The sequence below is a fragment of the Sinocyclocheilus anshuiensis genome, unplaced genomic scaffold (genome assembly GCF_001515605.1).
Source record: "Sinocyclocheilus anshuiensis isolate Anshui unplaced genomic scaffold, SAMN03320099.WGS_v1.1 scaffold315, whole genome shotgun sequence".
In the NCBI taxonomy this organism is placed as follows: Eukaryota; Metazoa; Chordata; class Actinopteri; order Cypriniformes; family Cyprinidae; genus Sinocyclocheilus; species Sinocyclocheilus anshuiensis.
This window is the reverse complement of record NW_015548210.1, coordinates 1,341,324-1,362,219: the sequence shown is the minus strand read 5'-3', so window position 1 is coordinate 1,362,219 and position 20,896 is coordinate 1,341,324. Positions and strand designations below refer to the sequence as shown.

Sequence of the window (20,896 nt, the reverse complement as noted above, 5' to 3'; positions counted from 1 at the left end):
GTCATTTTCTAAAATGAATATAAATTATGAAAATTCTGCATTATTAGGTCAACTCAGACCATTCAATTCAGGTGATCAAAGGGCAACAAACTAATACTAAAAAATTCAGAAATTCATGTTACTATTTTTGTAGAAATGTTCACTCAAATTGCTGTGCTGAAAAAAAATGTAAATTAGAAAAAAATTAAAATTAGAAGCATTTTCACTATAGTAACCTAATAATAAATACACAGATAAAGCACATGTATGAAATAATTTGTATAGCTTTTTTATATAAATGACACTTTTTCCTGCTCGCACAAACTGTTCAGTGGAGACAAATCATCAAAAAAAAATAAGAGCAGCTGGTCTGTGTCGTAGCCATGTGTAGTGGCCTTTAAAGAGCCACGCTTCAGGACAAGTATTGACTATTATCCTCGATTTCTACCGCACAAATGCCACGTCATGCCATCACCGGTCCTCTAGTCAGCCGGTCGGACTGTTGTCCATACTTATGATTCATTCACACTCTCTTTGGATATACACTAGCTGCCACGTCCATCTGTGTCCACACAAACTCAAAACCTGCATCTTTTCACCTACTACTCGCTAACCAATTTAACCGGATGCTATCTATGCTGGTATAATGCTGCATCATGCTATTTTACATTAAGTATTGTCAGTCTGTGACTTTTAATGCTGGCCATAACTGGGTGATGGAGAAAAAATAAAAAGCAGGACAGATAAAAAAAAATTCATAACAGTCAGGAAACTTCGCTTCGGGCTGACAACACATCATGACGGTTATCACATTGACTCTGAAGTAGTCAGAAAACAATAAACTCCACACACAGCCCACACTCACACAGCACGGCCCACAACAACAGTCATTCTCTTCCCCCACTGTCCTCCCTCTTGACGACTGAGTCACACCCTTCTGCTGCTGTAGGACACAACAACTTTATCGGCCATCATGCATACAGATATGGTTACTATCAAGGTGTCATACAAACTGTAAATGCTTGAACATCAGATGTGATCATCCCTGGTTACAATTGTCAAATTTTACTGCTGTTACAAATATAAGACAATAATTAATAAGTATTGATCAAGGATTTGTTTTTTAGACATTTTGGACAATTTTGAAAATTTGTAACGTAAATATACGATCACATTTATAATTGTTTGGTGAATTTTCGCAGGCGAAATCCATTGATTTCAACAGAAATCCAAGCAATTGGGAATTTTGCATGAAGGCGGACAGATTTCACAACAGATTCATGTCGATTTGCCAACAGAAACCTGCTTGGTTGGAAAGTGAATTGCGGCTGTGCTTCACTATTGAAAATAGACAATGGTCCTTTTTTGTTCGTGAAATTGTACAGAAATTTCGCTAATGTTAATACCAAGCGTGCTGCAAGAGTCCTGAAAGTGAAGCCAGAATGTTTTGATCGCCCCCAGGTGGCTGGCTGGAGTATAGGTCATAAACCCCACCCTCTCCATGTAATCTAATGGGACGTGAGACAAACAAAATAATCAACTTACACTTCAAATACATTTTTTCCAAAAATGGTTTCCGTCATTTGAGGTAGTTCTTATCATGCTGATTTATGTTTAAGTGTTCGTTTTTCTAAGAAATGTGCTTTTAGGTAGTTATTTGATGCTATAAAAACGGGGTGTGGTATCATGATTGTGATCTTGTGATTGGGTCTGCGGGAGTTTGGGCGGGACGTTGATTCCGCGGCTCCACCTCACGACACTACTGCGCAGACTCTGGCTCCAAATGATGTCATTTACTCAAGATGGCAGCGGCCATACTCAGATGCTTTGGCTTCACTTTTCTATAGTGGAAGGAAGTGGAGACGCATCGTCCATCTTTTTTTACAATCTATGGTTAAAACAAAATGAAAAAGCAAAACATTTTACTTTGGCAATGTGATACATATTTCTGAGTGAACCAGGAAATTTAAAGAAATAAATAAGTAGGGTGGGACTTCGTTTTATCCACTAAAAATGACCTGGATTACAAAAAGTGGGCGGAGTTTGAGTTAATCGGTATATATTATCAATAGCCTGCACAGTCTTGATGACATCGTCTGAAAGAAAATTTGTTTCAGAGCTAGGGCAAGTTATTATTTTTGGATGAAAGATGAAGAGAAACAGTGTTTTTCTTTGGAACAACGTGCACTGATAAATCAAGTACATTAAATTAAGTTGTAAATAAAACAGGATTACTAAAGTTTGTGAAATACTATTTCTGTCTTTCTATTTCAAACTTTCATGTTTAATCCAATGTGATAATTGCAGGTTCTTTGTAATTATTTGTAAAAATTTACCAGCAATATCTGACTGAAAATTGTTCAAAGTAAATCCTACAACTGTTTTTTTTTTTGTGTGTGTATTGAGAAAAGAAGTACATTTTGACATTAAATAGGTAGAGAACAAATGTTAATTTTATTATAACTATCAAGTAAAACAAATAAAAGAACACGGCACATATGAATGTCTACACACCTATAAACATTAAAAAACATCCAGCACAGCACCAGGATTATGCTTGTCTCCCTTGTCAAGTATCATTTTCACAGGCGTTTCGGTTTTGAAACTTAAGACAGGTCATTAGCAACTCAGGTGATTTCCATCTGTTAGCAGAGAATGAAGTTAGAAATACTTGAAACTGAGAAGCTAGAAACAAATAAACGTGGCTCAGTGTCATCCACAGACCTGTAGTGCATTTCTGACAATTGAAGGTGTGACTTTTCTCAGTCCAAACGTGTCCAAACGCATCTGAACACTGGTTTGACTAGTTTCAGTATCATCTTTGCATATTAAAATGTCTCGAAACATAAAACCGTGCCTTTTTTTCCAAATATTGGTCCACAATGTGTTCTCCCACTTATCTTGTGGCTGTCGTTTCTCTTTACACAGACCCAAACTCAGACATCCAGGACTCGTATTTCTCCAGGTCCGCAGCCGAGACGGATTTTGAGATCTTTTTGAGTGCAAGCTCAAAGTCCTCCATGGTGACTGGCATCTGCAGCTCATCTTTAGAAAGAGCACGGATCTCCTCTGGACTCAGACCCTGGATCCTCCTTCGCATCGCCATCATTGATGCATCTCTGAGAGCACAAAAGTACAAAGTTTATCAGTCAAATCAACACCATCAATTTACATATTTAGAGCATGCGGCTTCATTTAAAGGAATAGTTCACCCACAAATGAAAATCTGCGGAAAATATATTCACCCTCAGGCCATCCAACATGTAGATGAGTTTGTTTTTCATCAGAACAGATTTGGAGAAATTTAGCATTGCATCACTTGCTCACCAATGAATCCTCTGCAGTGAATGGGTGCCGTCAGAATGAGAGTCCAAACAGCAGATAAAAACATTACAATAGTCCCCAAGTAATCCACACAACTCCAGTCCATCAGTTAACATCTTGTGAAGCGAAAAGCAGTGTGTTTGTAATAAAAAAAAGTCCATGATTAAGGCGTTTTAACTTTAAAATGTTGCTTCTGGCCATAATACCAGTCCATCGATGGATAATACCAGATGGATAATACCAGATGGATAATACCAGGCCATTATCCATCAAGTCGATTCTCTGCTGTCAAATCACATAAAAATCCACAAACATATTTTTAATTATGGACGCAGGACTCTTATTTTAGCTTTGTCTCAATGATGGATTTACTACACACATGCAGCTTTTTGCTTCACAAGATGTAATTTGATGTACTGGAGTGGTGTGAATTACTTGTGGATTATTGTGATGTTTTTATCAGCTGTTTGGACTCTGATTCTGACAGCACCCATTCACTGCAGAGGATCCATTGGTGACCTAGTGATGCAATGCTAAATTTCTCCAAATATGTTCTGATGAAGAAACAAACTCATCTATCTGAAGTTCAGGGAGAATCAATTTTCAGCCAATTTTCATTTTTGGGTGAACTATTCCTTTAGGCATTAAAGTGAGAGATATACTTTCTCCCCTCCCTGCTTATTATGCAGGGACAAAACATACTGTATAAACCCATACTGAACTGATCAAATAATTTTCAATTATGGGCAATATGCAGCGTGCTTCTTGGGATGAATAGGTCCATGAAACAGCTAGAGCTGGTTGGTTTGGTTCAAGATAACTCTTCTATTCAAGAATTTTTTGCAACGCTGAAGGGGAAAATTAATGGAAAATATACTAACGAGCCCCAGGCAACCACTGTTGAGCTTGAGTCTGTTCTTATTGGCTGTGATTTTGTCACTATGCGCCATATTATGTTTTAGCAAGAGCAAAAAAAAATGACTTGATGCTCGAAACCTGTCACATCAAGTTCAGTTAGTCAGACAATGTGTTATCTTTAATCCTGAAAACATACTGTACCTGCAGACGTTGGTGATGTCAGCTCCTGAATAACCCTCTATTTTCTCAGCGATGAGGGTGAGATCCACATCAGATGCCACTTCAACTTCCCTTAGGTTGATCTTTAAGAGTTCCGCTCGACCTTGAGCTGTGGAGTTCAGTAATCATTTGAAAATGTTTTGATTAAAAAAAATAAAATAAAAAATAGACAGCTATGTGATTATCATGAGTCTACTTTGACTACTGTATTTCTCTTTTTTATATTTAAAAAAAAAATGTAAGACATTTTTTATCATCTAAAACATCATATTTTCAGTTTCACTTTAAATAACTTTGTTCAATTTTGGCGTTTAAAATAAATGTTGTTCATAATGAATGCTACTACAATTTATGTTCTTTTAATACATATATTTTTCATTCTTGTTCTGTTCTGAATACCATTAACTATATTTGTTATTTGTTGTGGAGTGAGGGGGAAATAAAATACACGTTTAAATTAATATAGTGTAATATAGTGTTTAAGTATTAATATAGTGTTGTTTGTAAACATTTCATTTTATTTTCTGGGTATTTTACATTATTTCTGCATATAATATCAATAATAATAATAATAATAAAATGTGACTTATAAGTGTTTTTTCCTCTCAACAAAGCAAATTTTACCTGATCCGACTTATAGTCAGGTGTGACTTATTTTCCAGGAAATATGGTAAATATATTTTTAATTTTATAAATAAAATTGTATATTAAGTTACATTAAATTAGCAATGAAAAAACAAACAATGATATTATAATTTTATTATAAAGTATTTGTAAATCACTGTTATTTTGATTTTAATTTATGATTTAATTGATTCAAAATGTGCTTAAGTGTCAGGAATAAATGCCGCAATTAGAAACATTTTCATGGTTCTAAAAATAGGCTTCCTTTTATTTGTGTCAATATTTTTCCCATATTTTCCATTTTTCCCCTTTTGTTTTTGGGGAGAATTATGACCTTTTAAAAAATGTATGTATTTTTGTCTCCCATCCAATTTGAAATTCTAAAATCCAGGCCCCTGTAACTATAACAAAGGAGTTGCATCAGACAACGAAAGCTCTTGAGTAATTACTAACTAACTGAACTATACAGCATAGTGTGAATGGAGAGAAATTAGTCAGGCTGGTTCATTTATGAGTGGGTGACGTGCATGGAGAAATCAGAGGAGCCGTGACTGCCTGGAGAACGTCTTTCTGTTGATGGGCGTTTGTGTGTGAGTGTGTTAGAATACCAGTGGGTAGTGGAATGTAGATCCTCTTCTCCAGTCTTCTCCTTAGAGCCTCATCAATGTCCCAGGGGAAGTTAGTGGCAGCCAGGACCATTACCATTTTAGAGGGATCGTCACTCTCTTGAGCACCTCCTACACCTGATGCCATTAAACGGGTGGGTGTTAAAATAAGGCTGCATCATTCACTGTACTATCATAACAGAGTCACCTACTACACAAAACTCACCATCCATCTGCACGAGTAATTCTGACTTCACTCTGCGACTGGCCTCATGTTCGTCTGATGTGCCCCGTCTCCCGCAAATCGAGTCAATCTCATCAATAAAAATAGTTGTAGGGGCGTAAAAACGAGCCTGTTACAGCAAAAAATGAAACAGCAAAATAGAAGTGCAAATATGCAGTATAGACAATATAGATTATGACATGACCAACACTTTTAGTTTATTATATATTATGTTATCATGTTATCATAAATGATATTACTTCATTTTAACACCATCAGAGTCAGGTTATTTATTTATTATTTAGTTATTTATTTGACTAACTAACTAGCCTTTTTTTATTTGACCCTGGACCACAAAACCAGTCACAAGGGTCAATTTTTTTTACATTTTTTGAATTGAGATTTATACATCATCTGAAAGCTGAATAAATAAGCTCCATTGATGTTTGGTTTGTTAGGATAGGATAATATTTGGCCGAGATACAACTATTTGAAAATATGGAATATGAAGGTGCAAAAAAATCTAAATATTGAGAAAATCGCCTTTAAAGTTGTCCAAATTAAGTCCTTAGAAATGCATAGTACTAATCAAAAATGAAGTTTTTATATATTTACAGTAGGAAATTTACAAAATATCTTCATGGATCTTGATCTTTACTTAATATCCTAATGATTTTGGCATAAAAGAAAAATCGATAATTTTGACCCATTACAGGTTTGTTTGTTTTTTTCACATTTTATGAGGGTATATTTTTTCTCTAACGACCTAGCTAGCTAACTAACTGATTAACTAACTAACTTTTTTCCCTATTAAAACAGTGTAATCCCCATTTACATCAAATCAACACTGAGTTTCACGAGGTTTTTTTTGCTTTTATTAGGGTATAACTACCTAACTAATTAGTTGGCTAACTAATTAACTGACTATCTACATAACTAACTAACCTTTTCCCTATAAAAACATAGCATTTTACTTTTAGGAGTACTTTTACCTTTTATGAGGGCATATGTTTTCTACTAACCAACTATCAAACTAACTCATTTTTGTCTCATTTTGTAATTTTTGTCCCTAAAAACACACAGTGTGTTTGCCGTTTATGTAAAATCATCATTTATTTTAAGTGATTTTTGTTGGTTGGTTTTCAGGAGGGCATATCGTTGTCTAACTGACTAACCAACTAACTAACTAAATAAATAATATCTCCTCTATATAAACACACAGTGTCATCCAGCTGTGTCAAATTAACATTGCTTATCAAACGTATTTTTACCTTTTATGATTTTTTCTCATAAAATAATTAAATAACTACCTAACTTTCCCTATATAAACAAAAGTTATTGCCCATTTGTCAAATCAACACTGATTTTCAGTATTGTTTACCTGATTTTACGGAGCATTTTTTGCCAATTAGTGTTAGATCAACATTTATTTTGAGAGGTATTTTTACTTTTATGTTGTCTAACTAACTACTTAACTATACTCATTGTTTTCTACACTGATTTTATAATCCAGAAATGGTCAAGAAAGGAGCTTTACTATGGGGTCTTTAATTGAGGCATTTTAAATATCTAGGACATTTTTATCACTTTCAATCATTTGTGCCTCTTTGGTCATTTGTGCCCTGATGTCTGCTTAACTCCTGATCCTAATCACTATCAAATTATACCTTCAGCAAAAAAAAAAAATCAATGGACACGCTATCACAGTGCCTACATTACTTCCTCTGAGACCACTCACCATTTCAAAAAGGAGCCGCACGAGTTTCTCAGACTCTCCCCTGTATTTTGAGGTCAGCGTGGAGGATGAAACATTGAAAAATGTTGTGCCACATTCAGTTGCAACCGCTTTAGCCAACATGGTCTTCCCTGTGCCTGGAGGGCCCACCATCAGCACCCCCTGACAGTTTAAAAACAACAAGACTTCGCATGGGCATATATTTGAAACACACAGGTGCAGCTGGTGGTTTGAGGAAAAAACACTTCAATAAAACAGATGGCATGTGGAAAACAAACTGAAGGTGAAATATATCAGCCATACTCAATCTGTGACAAATGATACAGCACTAATGAAAGCTTGTGTTGAAGAATGTGCATTCTGTCCTACATAATTAACTAGTATAACAGTGCCCCCTGCTGGGCTAAAAAACTATGATCACAAGAAATTAAAACAAATGGGCGCATAAATGTTGGCAAAAACATAGTATGACAGACTATGTATCCATATGTGTGTATGTTCAGATGTCAAACTCTGGCATCAGTGTCATCTAACATATTAACCTTCCACGGGCGGCGGATCCCCTTGAAGAAGTCTGGCATCCACATAGGCAGGACCACTGCCTCTTTCAGCAGCTTTTTGGCATCTTCCAGATCTGCTATGCCATCCCTGCAGGAACAGTAACACATGACAGCTTGCTTGAATCACCGTCCAGCACTGAATCACTAACTGCCACTGTGACTGACAGCTGTCGCTGACTAAACACGTTACTTATTTGTCTCTGGTCAAGGATGAAAACTAAACTCACCGCATTGCTATTTATACAGTCAATGCCTAGGCCCAGAGGGACTTTTTTTTCACATTTTCTGAGCTGATTTTTTTATAGGAAAAAAAAAATAGATGGATTTGAATTTAAAGTTCTGACTCTTACTGAATGCTGAAAGCATGATCAAACTAGCCAATCTATTTATGAATAAACATTTAAGAGTGAGAAAAGTGCCTTTGGCACATTTTGTACTTTAGTATGTAGTGTTTTACAGTTATAAGTAGTTATTTGTTATTATTTGATATAATCATTAATTTAACAGAGTCACGATAATTGTGCAGTTTACATTTTAATTGCATTTTGCCATTCAAAAAAGGACATTTATTTGCATAAACCCAAAAATTTTAATTCAGCCATTATCAGTGGGCTCTTGTGTGAAGTGGACCAAAATTAAGAAAAAAACTTTTTTACATTTTTAAATATATTTTCACAGCATTTAAAAAACTTATGGCCATATTTAATTATAAGTAAAAAAAAAAATTTTAAATAGCGTATTAGGCTTGTAGACAATTATACCGTTAATCGCAATTATTTGTTTGACAAGTATTCGTCAGCACAAAATTCATTCAGGTTCAATCCAGATTTATCAATAGTCGACAACAACATCTACAGTGCAAAGTGACGTAATATCACACATAATTAAATTTAATTGTAGCAAATGAGCAATACAACTGTATATATACATTTATTTTGTATACTATATAAGCATTTGAACAGTAAAATTAGTGCTAAAGTGGCACAATACCAGTGGATATTGGGATTCCGGGACACAATGTCCCTCTCCAGTGCATCCACCAGATCGCTGTCATAGCCTGTGCCATCAAACTTCCTCTGTTCCACATCAGCAGCACCCTCCTGGGCATTCTTCTTACTCTGAAAACACAGACAGGCAGGACACATTGCTACAGCACATGATAATAGGTACTTACAAATCCTAAATTGTCTAAACTGAAATTAAATCAACCATAATTCCAATCCAGACTAAGTTTTTTCAGCTTGTACATTCAGCCTAATAGTTTAAATAACTTACTTTTTCATCCTTAGCTTTATTTCCACGGCCGTCACGGGTGTTCGGTCTCTCTGATTTGATGTTCGGCTGACCTCTGCCCAAAGGGCCGCGATGCTGCATTCCAGGTGACTCCTTTCTCTGGGGCTTTGATACAGTGATTGGCTTCTTCACCTGGACAGGTCCCCTATGACCAGACAGAGTGATATCATGGGGCATCTGGACCATGTGACCACATATGCACATATTCTGACTGGCTTTTTTGGGGTGATTTATGAACCGATTAGTGGATGTAATTTATAGTATCTATTTAATACATAGGATGCAAGGATGCATTAAATTGGTCAAAAGTAACAGCACAGATATATAACTTTACAAAAGATTTCAATTTTAAATCTCATAATGCACTAAAAACCTGTATACTATTTTCGCATTTGAAGAATCGTTATTTTATAAAAACAGTCTTAGCTTAATGTTTTTCAACTAAAACCACATTATATTAGATCAGCAACTTCTCATTAAAGAGTGAAAGTGGGGGAAAAAAATAAAAATCGAATGTTATTCCTGCTTTTTTTTTTTTTTTTAATTGAAAAAATTCTTTGAAAATTTCAATTATACATTACCAGTATTAACCCCTTTGAAATTAATGCAATTTAATTCAATAACTTTAATTAAATAGCGTAAATGTATAACTCATGATTGCTTGAAACTAATTTATGAACCCTACATTTATTTCTAGATAAACATCAAAACAACATAAATAATACTCTGAAAGGTTTTCAAACAAAATAAATTAATTTTACTTGCACAGATGAAAAAGAAATCTGTTATCATGCTGCAATGGTTCGTCAATTGGCATACTTATTGATGTTTATCAACAAAATTCAGAAAAAAAAGACATTTGACACTAATATAACTTCATAGATAATAAAAAAAAAAAAATCTAAAAATAAATAAATAAAGTATGTGTGTTATGAGAGTCTTAAAGCATTTGTAAAGTTTTGTTCACTTACTAAAAATTATGCTTTTTTTTTAATGTATCTCTTCCAGGTCAAAACAGACCTGAATGTGTTATTCGGGTTAAATAAATGCTGTTCTTTAGAACTTTCATCAATATTTTTTTCCACAAAAATATTAAGCAGCACGTTATAATAATAATACGAAATTTCGTAATAATACGAAATGTGGTGCGCATACAAGACTTCTTTCAAAAACATTTTAAAAATTTGCTGCTCAATATTTATTTTGAAAACCAGACCAGTAGTGTATATGTAAGTTATAAAATGAACATTTCAATACCATACAATTTTTGAAATACAATAAAAATATTAAACACAGTAAAATGTGTTGAATGTGAATATGTTTTCACTGAGCTAAATCCATTTTGTGCTGTATGACATGATGCATGAGTGAACACAGCAATGACAGCATGAAGACAGGAGATGTGTGACATGCTCTGCAGCTGACAGAACTCCTCAGGGCTTTATGTAATCAGCTGCCTATTCTACCTGTGCTCCGCTGGGGTTGGGGGAGGCCAGACACTGGGGTCCCTTGGGCTCTCTTCAGGCAGAGGGTTGGGGAAATCAACAGGTTTGTCCACCTTGAAACTCTCCAGGGTGTTTACAAGGCTTTTCACCTGCTCATATTCCTCTGCCAGTTCCTGCCGAACCTGGGCTCAGAGAAGGGAGAAACAGCACTGGTTTGAGATTACATATACTGTACCAACACCACTATACTCTTTGGCTAATACCTGTACAAGCACATATAACTCAAAGCATTATAAATAAGTACATATCAGATTGAATCATACAGTATATGAGCGCCTTACTTGTTGCCATTTGACTTTCAGAGCAGGATCTCTGAGGGACTGACAGTGCTTATGGATCTGTTGCATAACACCTTGATAATACACCATAGATGAGTCATAATTCCCCAGTAGTGCATATTCTCTTCCTTTCTTAGCGTTGTCGCAAATCTCAGTCAGATTCATGATGAGAAAGAAATCAAACCGAACGTTGCTTCAGCACTTCAGTGTGACCTGAGTTCACGGAGTCATCAGAGACGCTGGTGATTGAAGGCCATGAGTCCTGAACATGTCAAAGAACAGAGAGGCTGATAAGATGATGCAGAGCTAAATCAAACATTTATAGAGATAGTAACAGAAGAGGGGTGAAGTCGGGTACAGCGAATGACTTTCTGACAAAACATCCAGAGCTGCATTAAAATGCCTCTGCACATTTCCAGATTGTTTTTTTAAAAACATGTAACAAAATAAAACCCAGGAGCTATTTAAAGAGCTCTTCTTTCAGAAGTCCCCCTCTGTGTCAGAACCATTTTTTCCCCAAGTTAAATGCTCCAGGGAACCTGTACAGCAAAACCTTCAGAAACAATTAGTTGTGTTTGTTAGAAAGAGAAATATTTATAACATTAAAAAACAATTCCATTTACTAAAGTTCATTCAATTCATTGTTAGTATTCTGTGTGAACCATGTATGTAGAATATGTGAACATTTCTATTTAAAATTTATTCAGAGGTTTAATTATTCATTTTATTTCTTTTTTAAATAGAAGTTTTGTAACTGTATTTCTTTTTTACTGATAATAGTTAAAGTTGGCATGAGTGTATGGAAGTTGAAAGTGTGTGTATGGGCATTAAAACAACATAAATATCCTCCTGAGACCTAGCTATGGAGTTTTGTCTCTGTAGTGGCATTATATTTTAGTGAATTTCTCTGAGATCTTACATGTCACCCAGTCTGGATGTCCTGTAAAGAGCACATTCAGGGCTTTTCAGAGATACCAAATGTTTGGAAGTTTCACCATGACTACTTTCTCTCCTTGGTCTTTAAATATGGCTGACATTAATTCAGTGATACAATTGTACATCTTTATGGAAATATGATAATATTTTGTAATTATCATTACAATTTTATTAATTTTCTAATTGTTTGTCATAAATCAACAGCTCAGGGAAAATTTATGGGGTTTCAAATCAAAATATGACTTTCTGTTATGAAACAGGACATCATTTCATACATGTCCACTGTGGAGGACACCAGGACTAAAAGAATGTTTATTACACAATTGAATAGGAAAATAAATTATATAATTACCATTCTTATGAAATAATATAGATATTATTATGAAAATCTGGCCAATTATTACTCCCATTATTACACTTCTTTTTTTCAACATGCTGTCCCAACAGCACATTAATATGGAAATTTTACACACATATTGCATAAAGCAAAATGGTATATCAAATCATTCTGTTATATCTTTTATAACAGTTGAGAATCATCCTTATACAAAGTTTGGCATAAAAAATCCTGAAACCTAAAAATTGACTGGAGATTTAAAAAAAAAAAAAATCCCATTGCTGTTGCCTTTTTCATGTCATTTTATTTTTTAGAAAAACTGAGTCCAGGTGTCCTCTACAGAGGACATTGCATAACATATTAATTTTTCAAAAATGCTATTTTTTCCATTTTTTTCTTATGCTCTAAACAATGTAATGACATGAGAACATACTAAATCCACAAAGCTTTTTTGGGTTCAAAGGTTGCGGGTTCGAGTCTCGTACCGGTAGGGATTGTAGGTGGGGGGAGTGACTGTACAGCGCTCTCTCATCTTCAATACCACGACTGAGGTGCCCTTGAGCAAGGCACGAACCCCCAACTGCTCCCCGGGCGCCGCAGCATAAATGGCTGCCCACTGCTCCGGGTGTGTGTTCACGGTGTGTGTGTGTTCACTGCTCTGTGTGTGCACTTTGGATGGGTTAAATGCAGAGCACTAATTCCGAGTATGGGTCACCATACTTGGCCACATGTCACGTCACTTCGTCACTTCACTTCACTTCACTGATATGACATCTAAACTGATGGAAGTAGATAAAATGGGCCAAGAAGAAATAGGCCTTTACTTACAATTATGTTATTTAAAATAAATTAATTAATTATTTTTTTTTTTTAAATTAGAGACCAGAAAGATATAAATGATAATGGTGTGCTACCTTTAGATATCCAATAGTTTCTTATTATACAAATTTTAAATTAAATGTTGCAATGTTCATAAGTTAAATTAAAGGTTGCATTCATAGTTTTTTTCCCTATCAGGCCTCTGTGAAAGGTTTTTTCTCTCTCCTGCCCTAATTATGGCAATTGTTTCAAATTCAGTGATTGAATATTAAATAACTAAAACACTCCAGGCTTATCAGGTCTATTTTAACTTACTGAATCACTCTATGTGTGGATTCACTGATAACAAACTCAATGAGAGGATTTCGCCATGGGTTTGGATGCAAAGCTGTAGTTTCTGCTACTGCAATACTAAACTTTGGTTTATTAACCTTTGCCCTGACCACAGAGTGGCTGTCAAAAATAAGACCATTTCGGTTGTCGGACCCTTGACGTGAAGCACATAATAAATACCGTTCAGGACGCCTCAAATTGTTTGTATCCCATGTCCTTCTTCTTGTCTTTTAACAAAAACTAACCTACCTGAAAATCAACCATTAGAATAGCATACAATCATTTATTTCTACGAAATCAAGTCGCGTTTGTATGTAAAAAACAGCACAAACGTCACCGCTCTTGATTATTCCTTTACACGGGATTTGTAGTTTTTCCCCGTTTGCTTTTAAGTACACACAAATAGTAAACATTGTAATAAGAAACTACATTACCCATAAGGCAACAGTGCAAGACGATTTAGGCCAGCGATAACAAAAAGGATTTGCAAGGAAACAAACTATGAAGTCCACTTGTTAGTTTATGAATCTAACTAAGAACATGTGATATGATAGATGTGTTCTGCATTTAATTCTACGTCTTCATGGAAATAGGTAAATGTCTTACCTTTATGCGAGGCACTTTTACGTTCGAGTGGCCCACAGTCCGTTACCCACTCATGTTGCCATGGCCGCGGAAAGACGCTGACTGACTGATGAATGAATGCATGAGGGCGGAGTCTGGACAAATACAACTCAGCCTGCTTTATTATAACTTTATAAACTGACCGGGGCTAGTTGTCACACGGGTTATATCTAACTGTAAGGATAAGGTAACTTTAAGGTTTCGATTCAAAATTTCAAATGAACTGTATTTTTAATAGTTAATTCCATAAATATTTAATTATGTTATTGTCTTTGTAACCACGACTATACAGAAAAATAAGTATTGATATTCACTACAGTAAAAATGTGACAACTAGCCCCGGTTTATTTTATGAAATATCAGTTCAAAGAATGAACAATTCATGAGGATGAAAGAGGCTATTGGAAAGTTGTTTAGTGGTCTGCATATTTGGCCTTTATCATTAGACCAAAATATACTTAATTTTTTTATTGTATTTCATTTGTGATTACAAAAAAATCTTTCTTTACTTTATAATACAGTTAACAACTAAATAAAATCCATTCCGTCCGCAGTAGCAGAAGGACGGCAGTATATTAACCAATAAAAATGCCCAAAGCTCAAAAATAAGGGCATGAGCATCAAGGCATGGATGGAGAGTTGCAGATCTATAATAATCTGATTGAAGCGTCATGGCCTGTATAAATATGACAGTACCACACAATGACCATACGATGGCGCTGTATACCGCTATAATATATGCAGTTGAACCAGATGAACAGCAGGTGGCTCGGATTAATCGAGATTTTTATCCAATGATACATTCATGTGTTCTTTTTAAGCCTCTGTGTTTGCCATAAAAAACATGAAGGCCTCAAAACCGACTCACTGGCTGGTGAACTAAAACCATACATTCAAATCTACTGCCCAAATAATAACACATATCAATCAACATAATAAAATGGTACGGATGATTTTGAAAAGAAAATCAATATAACCATAAAGATAATTGAGTTTGGAATCACTTTGTCTTGGGTAATACAAATAGCTTTAAATTAGTAATAAAAACGTTAAAGTTAGTACACGAAGCTCTTCTGGTAATGTGTTTACTTAATGTGATCTTTGACATGAACAAGAGTAGACATGACAAACCCATAAATCCTTCCATTCACTTTCAGGTTCAGAAGAGCTGCGAGTTAAATACAAAATGCATTTATCTAATCGTCACTAAAAAAATCTTTTCAGATAAATTCACTTACAGTTTAAGTTTAATCCAACGAGTTCCTTTCAGTTTTCACAATTAAATCTACTGCTATGAAAAAAGTGAAAGCAACTTCATTTAAAAAAAAAAAAGTTGATTGATGTCAGAAGCATACCAGAACAAAACAATTACATTTTTAATCATTTCTGCAATTACAGTGGTATTCAAAATACAGTAAAATAACTTTGATACGGCGATTTACTAATGATGATAATATTTGACCTGGAAAAAGAGTAAACAAACAAAAGTACATTAAGATATGAACTACAACCTCACATGAAACTAGGTTGTGTGCTGCGCACGTCTAAAACTCCACTGACCCCAAGACAATTTTACAACCCCCTTTTTTTTTTTTTAACTGTACCGGGCAAGGATAGTGGTGTTGGAACCATCTTTAAGAAATTAAACTAAGAACTAAATTAAGGGTTGGGGCATTCAGACAAACACAGATGACATTTCTGTAGTGTTAACTATACAAAAAAGGGAAAAAAAGAAACTGTACAGCTTAAAAACATATCATATACACAGCCTTATTTAATTTTTTTCTTTCAGGTTTTTGTTTTTGTTTATTTCTTTTACCCATTTTATGGCCTCAGTAAAGTGTACAGGGGGGCTAAATGCTTTATAGACAACAAGCTAAGCTCTAAATGTTATTTATCTACTCGTCATCCTCTTCATCATCGTCATCCTCCTCCTCCTCATCATCGTCTTCGTCATCATCATCGTTAGCCTTGTCTGGCTTGGAAGGGGCTTTGGCTGCACCTCCTCCCACTTTGCCTTTGGAGCGGTAGGCGGCGATGTCCTAAAAGGAAAATTCATTTTTTCAGAAAGGAAACTTATTCATATAGCAAATTTAGATAATATATCAATTGCTATTATGGTTGTTTTTCAGTAGGTTTATCATTATCAGCATGATGCTCATTAGTCGTGGCATCCTTTCTCACCTTCTCGTACTTCTCCTTCAGCTTGGCTGCCTTCTTCTCAAATGGCTGCTTCTCCTCAGCTGATGTTTTGTTCCACATCTCACCCAGTTTCTTGGCCACATCTCCAATGGACAGACCAGGGGTCTCTTCCTTTACCTTGGGTCGGAACTCGGAGCAGAAAATGAAGAAGGCAGACCTTTGGTGGAGTATTAAAAAAAATGATAAACTTTACATCCTTCACAAATGCTAATGCATCTTCATGAACAAGCGAGATGCTTACGGGGGTCTCTTAGGAGCATTGGGGTCCTTAAACCTCTTTTTCTTCTCGCCTTTGGGTGGAATGTAGTTTTTCATCTCCCTCTCGTAACGGACCTTGTCTTGTTTGGCCATATCTTCAAACTTCCCTTTTTCCTTGGCTGACATAGTCTAAGGAAGGGAAGAAAAAAAAATCATTGTTGGGAAAAGAGGGAAAGGGCATTAACACAATGTAAACGAAAGGTGTGACTGACCTTCCATCGCTCGGAGCACTTTTTGGAAAACTCAGAGAAGTTGACCGTGGCCTCGGGGTGTTTCTTCTTATGCTCCTCTCGGCAGGTCTGGACAAAGTATGCGTAAGAGGACATTTTGCCTCTTGGTTTTGTTGGATCCTTCCCCATCTTTGCCTAAATATCCTGAAATTTATTAAGAAAATCCATTATTAAATGAATTTTAATTAAATTCTACTTCCCAAATATAATATTTAAATTTGTTGCTTATACTATTTAGAATTAGCTCGACTAACAACATTTTTCTTTTGGCATTATAACAAACGCCAACGCTATCTTTTAACTAATTATTTACTCTAATAATAGTTATTTGCAAGGCGCGCATTTGCGCGTAGTTTTTCTTTGCGACGAATTTTACGTTTTATTATGTAAACATGACACGACAAATTACTTTCCATAATAGTGCTTTTTAAAATAAAACGTCTTGCATGCACTTATGAAACATTAAAAAAGTTGTTTTAAATACTTAAACTTTCCAAAACCCTATTTTTTCTAAGTTAAAAATTGTTAAAAATGTAAAAAAAAAAGTTGGTTAATTAAAGTTATTTTATGTGCCAAAGTACGCGCGAAATCCAAAACTCGTAAAATTTCTTAATAATCGAGTTCTCCGTTGAAAAGAGCCCGTTTCTCTGTTTTAAATACTTAAACTTTCCAAAACCCTATTTTTTCTAAGTTAAAAATTGTTAAAAATGTAAAAAAAAAAAGTTGGTTAATTAAAGTTATTTTATGTGCCAAAGTACACGCGAAATCCAAAACTCGTAAAATTTCTTAATAATCGAGTTCTCCGTTGAAAAGAGCCCGTTTCTCTCTATGTAACGTTACCGTTCAAATAGCAATGGCGCACACTCTCGTCTCGCTGAAGGAAAGGAGGTCAACAACGACGGCAATATTTCTTCTTCCATTTTGTGAGAAAGCCTTCTTCATGAAAGAAAGTCCCCCTAAAATGTCTCCACCCGCCTTCCTGCTCGCTTTTGGACACGACAAACAAACGGCGTGGTCGGTTTTCCTGACCGAAAATTGTTTCCTTCGCAAAAAGCCCAGTGCATTCGCCTGGTGTATAGTAATACATTGGGTCTGTGCTGTGCAGTTTGCTGTGGGCTCGCAATGGCCGCTTGTCTTCATGCACTAACACTGAGAATATGGCTCCTTCTCTTTGTGTCAGCGCTCAGCCATTACACTGCTTTGCAATAAGGGGGAGCCGCGCGACCGCATTACCTCACTTCAACTCTCAATTTAACATCCTTCTCACGCACGGAAAAATATCAAAATACGCGGGTTGTAACGACGAAAGATGGATTTTTTATTTTCCGCCTCGAAAAACGCGTACTTTGAGCTCGGTGGGGTAGAAAACACGATTTGAAAAAGTTGAAGCGAACTGCGCCTGTCTATGGCTCTGTGGATTTCCTATGCGAGTACAGTCAGCCATTACAGTAAAGCGCAGCTCCTGAGGTAATTTTTTTTCGCCCGTATCTCTGTCATTTCAATATCACTAAGCGTATAAATCCACACACATAACAATGGCGTTGTGCTTTAATTTTTTCGTTAGTCTGTTTTTTTTCTTTCCTATAATTTCTCATAGTTCTTCTGGCAGACATCCCTTGTAAAGCGCTGCAATGGCTGCTTGCTGGCACTAACACCGTCCATAGACCTTGTTTGTACGCAATTCTGTTACCTAGTTGTCCGCTTAACGTTACATTTCGAATAGGCTGAATACATTTATTTTTTCACATTTTCAGTATTTCAACCCCTCGAATAAAACCGACTATTTTCCGTTGAATTTTAAGGCGTGCATCAAGACAAATGACATTTAAAAGCTACGGTTATTCTCATTTTCATTCTGAGGGGATAATACCCTCATTTTTAACGCTTCACAAAAAATCCCCCCGCCATTAAAATAGCTATTTTACAAAATAAATTTCAATTCCGTATGGTTTCCTGACCTTTTCTCGCAATTTTTGTACCTACCCCACACTTTGAAATGTCTACAAGCTGACACCGCTGTCTTGTCTGGATAGTGAATGTACTGCAATGGCTGTATGTGGATGTAATAGCTCTACGCAATAGTCTGCTCTCTCAACCCTCTAGCATTACTCTCAATAGGGCTTCCATGCCATTGGCTGCCGCCACGACGAACACTCCTGCGATTGGCTGAGCGCTTTCCATTGCCCTAATAACAGCCGGCCTGCGATTGGCTGCCTTTTGTGAAACGTCACGAGTGTTTTAAATGGCGGGTTAATACAAAATACGGAGTGTATGTGTGTGTTTCTTGTCTCAGCTTAAAGCAAAGGCTGTGTGTACTGTGTTGGCTGTAGTAGTACTGTGTTCTATGTGTTCCACGCGGAGTGCTGAATGAATGAGTGAGTCCATGTGGAGCGTCGGCGTTGCTGTGAGGTGCGAAACGCTGAATGAAAGAGTGCTGGGTCCAACTGACGCCCCGCTTAGATCAAACACTATATGAACCTCCAAGTCAGATTTTAACCAAAATATGCAATTATGAGCAATATTTATTAAAGTGGCTTAATCGGTGGGATTGGTTTTTGAGTATGAAATGTTGATTAATGACAAAGTTTCGAGATGATCCGATGTGACAACGTCAAATGAGCTTTTCTGCATATTGTTAGTGAGTCCTTGATTTGAATAATTAAATGGCAGAACCCCCGCACAACTAAAGGTTTTTGTATTCTGGGTGTTAAAATTAGCACTCTCAAAACATTAATCTCGATATTATACCATTTAGATTAGTCCGTCCACTGATAGATTTACTTACATTTTATAATTACAGTAGTAATTTTAGCAGATACATATATAGATAGTATGGACTGGAATTAAAGAAAAGCAATGGTGCACAATAATTATTATTATTTTGCTCTTGATATTTTTTCAATTATCTATCTATCTATCTATCTATCTATCTATCTAGCATCTGTCTCTCTGTCTGTCTGTCTGTCATCTAGCTATCATAGAAATAAAAAATTGCCACAACATATTGTTGCTCTGAAAAAAGGCAGCAATATCTTAACATATGCATTACTATTTAGGCCATAATTAGAAACCAAACTATTTTCATACATAAACTCACGCAAGAACCGGAGCCTATGAATGTTAATGACTAAATCTTGGAAAAAAAATATGCAAATTCGTATTGTGTGGGACGGGGGGCAGCAGATAAAGCGCTGAGGGAGCCTGCTGGGAAATCGATGCCCATATAGCCTTCTATTGTTTCAGAAGAGAGCAGCTGTAGCTCCCTACGACTCCTCAATGCAGGCGCTTCGCCGCTCGAGCACATGCTCACAGACGCAGGGCATATGCTGCACTGAGCACACAGTACTTCAAAATGTATTATCGATTAGATATGCTTTATACGGCCATGTTTATTGCTGATCTAATATATTTACTTTTTTGGGTACAGTTTTTTCATATCGGTATTTATGTGGCATGTATAGGCTACGTTTGTTTAAATATCACAATTAAAAAAAAGTGTAACAGAAAAAAAGTGTTCCGTGTAACTTTGGTTAGGACAGAAAAAAGGCGAGCGGTCAGACAGACCACAGTAAAAAGAAATCTAATGACTCCTGGTCGGTTTTATTCAATCGACGTGAGAATAAAAACTATTACCATACATGTAGTAGCCTATTTTAAATAAAATAAAACAAAATTAATTTACCAAATATTTCATAGGTATTATCAAGGAAATGGAAGTACATATACATATGCTATTTATGATGGATAATGTAACACCCCAGTTTAGGATAGAAAACGTTTACTTTTCCTTATTCTGCCTCGTTTTGGCTTTACATTGAACAGAACAACATATGCTGTATAATCAGATATCCATGACCTTACTTTATTTTGAAACTCCATCTTTATTTCAAGTACGAAAACTGAACTGCTAAAGCTTTTGAAAATTAATTTAGACATTTTCCTATCTATTTTCCT

The 20,896-nt window shown here is 35.8% G+C and overlaps 2 protein-coding genes across 4 annotated transcripts; both read right to left on the bottom strand.

The window, feature by feature from the left end:
- Window positions 1–2,374: 2,374 nt before the first annotated feature.
- Window positions 2,375–14,327, bottom strand: LOC107653760 (katanin p60 ATPase-containing subunit A-like 1). Its single transcript, XM_016440582.1, has 11 exons — window positions 14,235–14,327; window positions 11,207–11,465; window positions 10,887–11,047; window positions 9,403–9,565; window positions 9,118–9,245; window positions 8,110–8,215; window positions 7,571–7,729; window positions 5,836–5,962; window positions 5,613–5,747; window positions 4,363–4,489; window positions 2,375–3,098 (listed from the first exon to the last, which is right to left on the bottom strand). Exons 2-11 carry the CDS (start codon window positions 11,366–11,368, stop codon window positions 2,900–2,902), a joined length of 1,467 nt encoding a protein of 488 aa, XP_016296068.1. The 5' UTR covers window positions 11,369–11,465; window positions 14,235–14,327; the 3' UTR covers window positions 2,375–2,899.
- A 1,522-nt stretch (window positions 14,328–15,849) lies between these two features.
- Window positions 15,850–19,038, bottom strand: LOC107653759 (high mobility group protein B1-like). 3 transcript variants are annotated; one of them, XM_016440579.1, is made up of 5 exons: window positions 18,957–19,038; window positions 16,925–17,086; window positions 16,696–16,841; window positions 16,437–16,611; window positions 15,850–16,294 (listed from the first exon to the last, which is right to left on the bottom strand). In XM_016440579.1, exons 2-5 carry the CDS (start codon window positions 17,069–17,071, stop codon window positions 16,151–16,153), a joined length of 612 nt encoding a protein of 203 aa, XP_016296065.1. In that variant the 5' UTR covers window positions 17,072–17,086; window positions 18,957–19,038; the 3' UTR covers window positions 15,850–16,150. The 3 variants fall into 3 exon arrangements, with proteins under 3 accessions (XP_016296065.1, XP_016296066.1, XP_016296067.1); XM_016440580.1 differs by having other exon boundaries at window positions 18,926–19,018; XM_016440581.1 differs by lacking the exon at window positions 18,957–19,038 and adding an exon at window positions 17,783–18,183.
- Window positions 19,039–20,896: the final 1,858 nt, after the last annotated feature.

Coding starts and splice junctions, on each gene's coding strand:
- LOC107653760 (XM_016440582.1), bottom strand. CDS start 11,368: ATGAATCTGACTGAGATTTGCGACAACGCTAAGAAAGGAAGAGAATAT. Junction 8,216..9,117: donor CGGAATCCCAATATCCACTG/GTATTGTGCCAC, acceptor CTGTTCCTGCAG/GGATGGCATAGCAGATCTGG. Junction 4,490..5,612: donor CTACATTCCACTACCCACTG/GTATTCTAACAC, acceptor TGAACTCCACAG/CTCAAGGTCGAGCGGAACTC.
- LOC107653759 (XM_016440579.1), bottom strand. CDS start 17,071: ATGGGGAAGGATCCAACAAAACCAAGAGGCAAAATGTCCTCTTACGCA. Junction 16,842..16,924: donor AGTGCTCCGAGCGATGGAAG/GTCAGTCACACC, acceptor TCCCTTCCTTAG/ACTATGTCAGCCAAGGAAAA. Junction 16,295..16,436: donor TGAAGGAGAAGTACGAGAAG/GTGAGAAAGGAT, acceptor TTTTCCTTTTAG/GACATCGCCGCCTACCGCTC.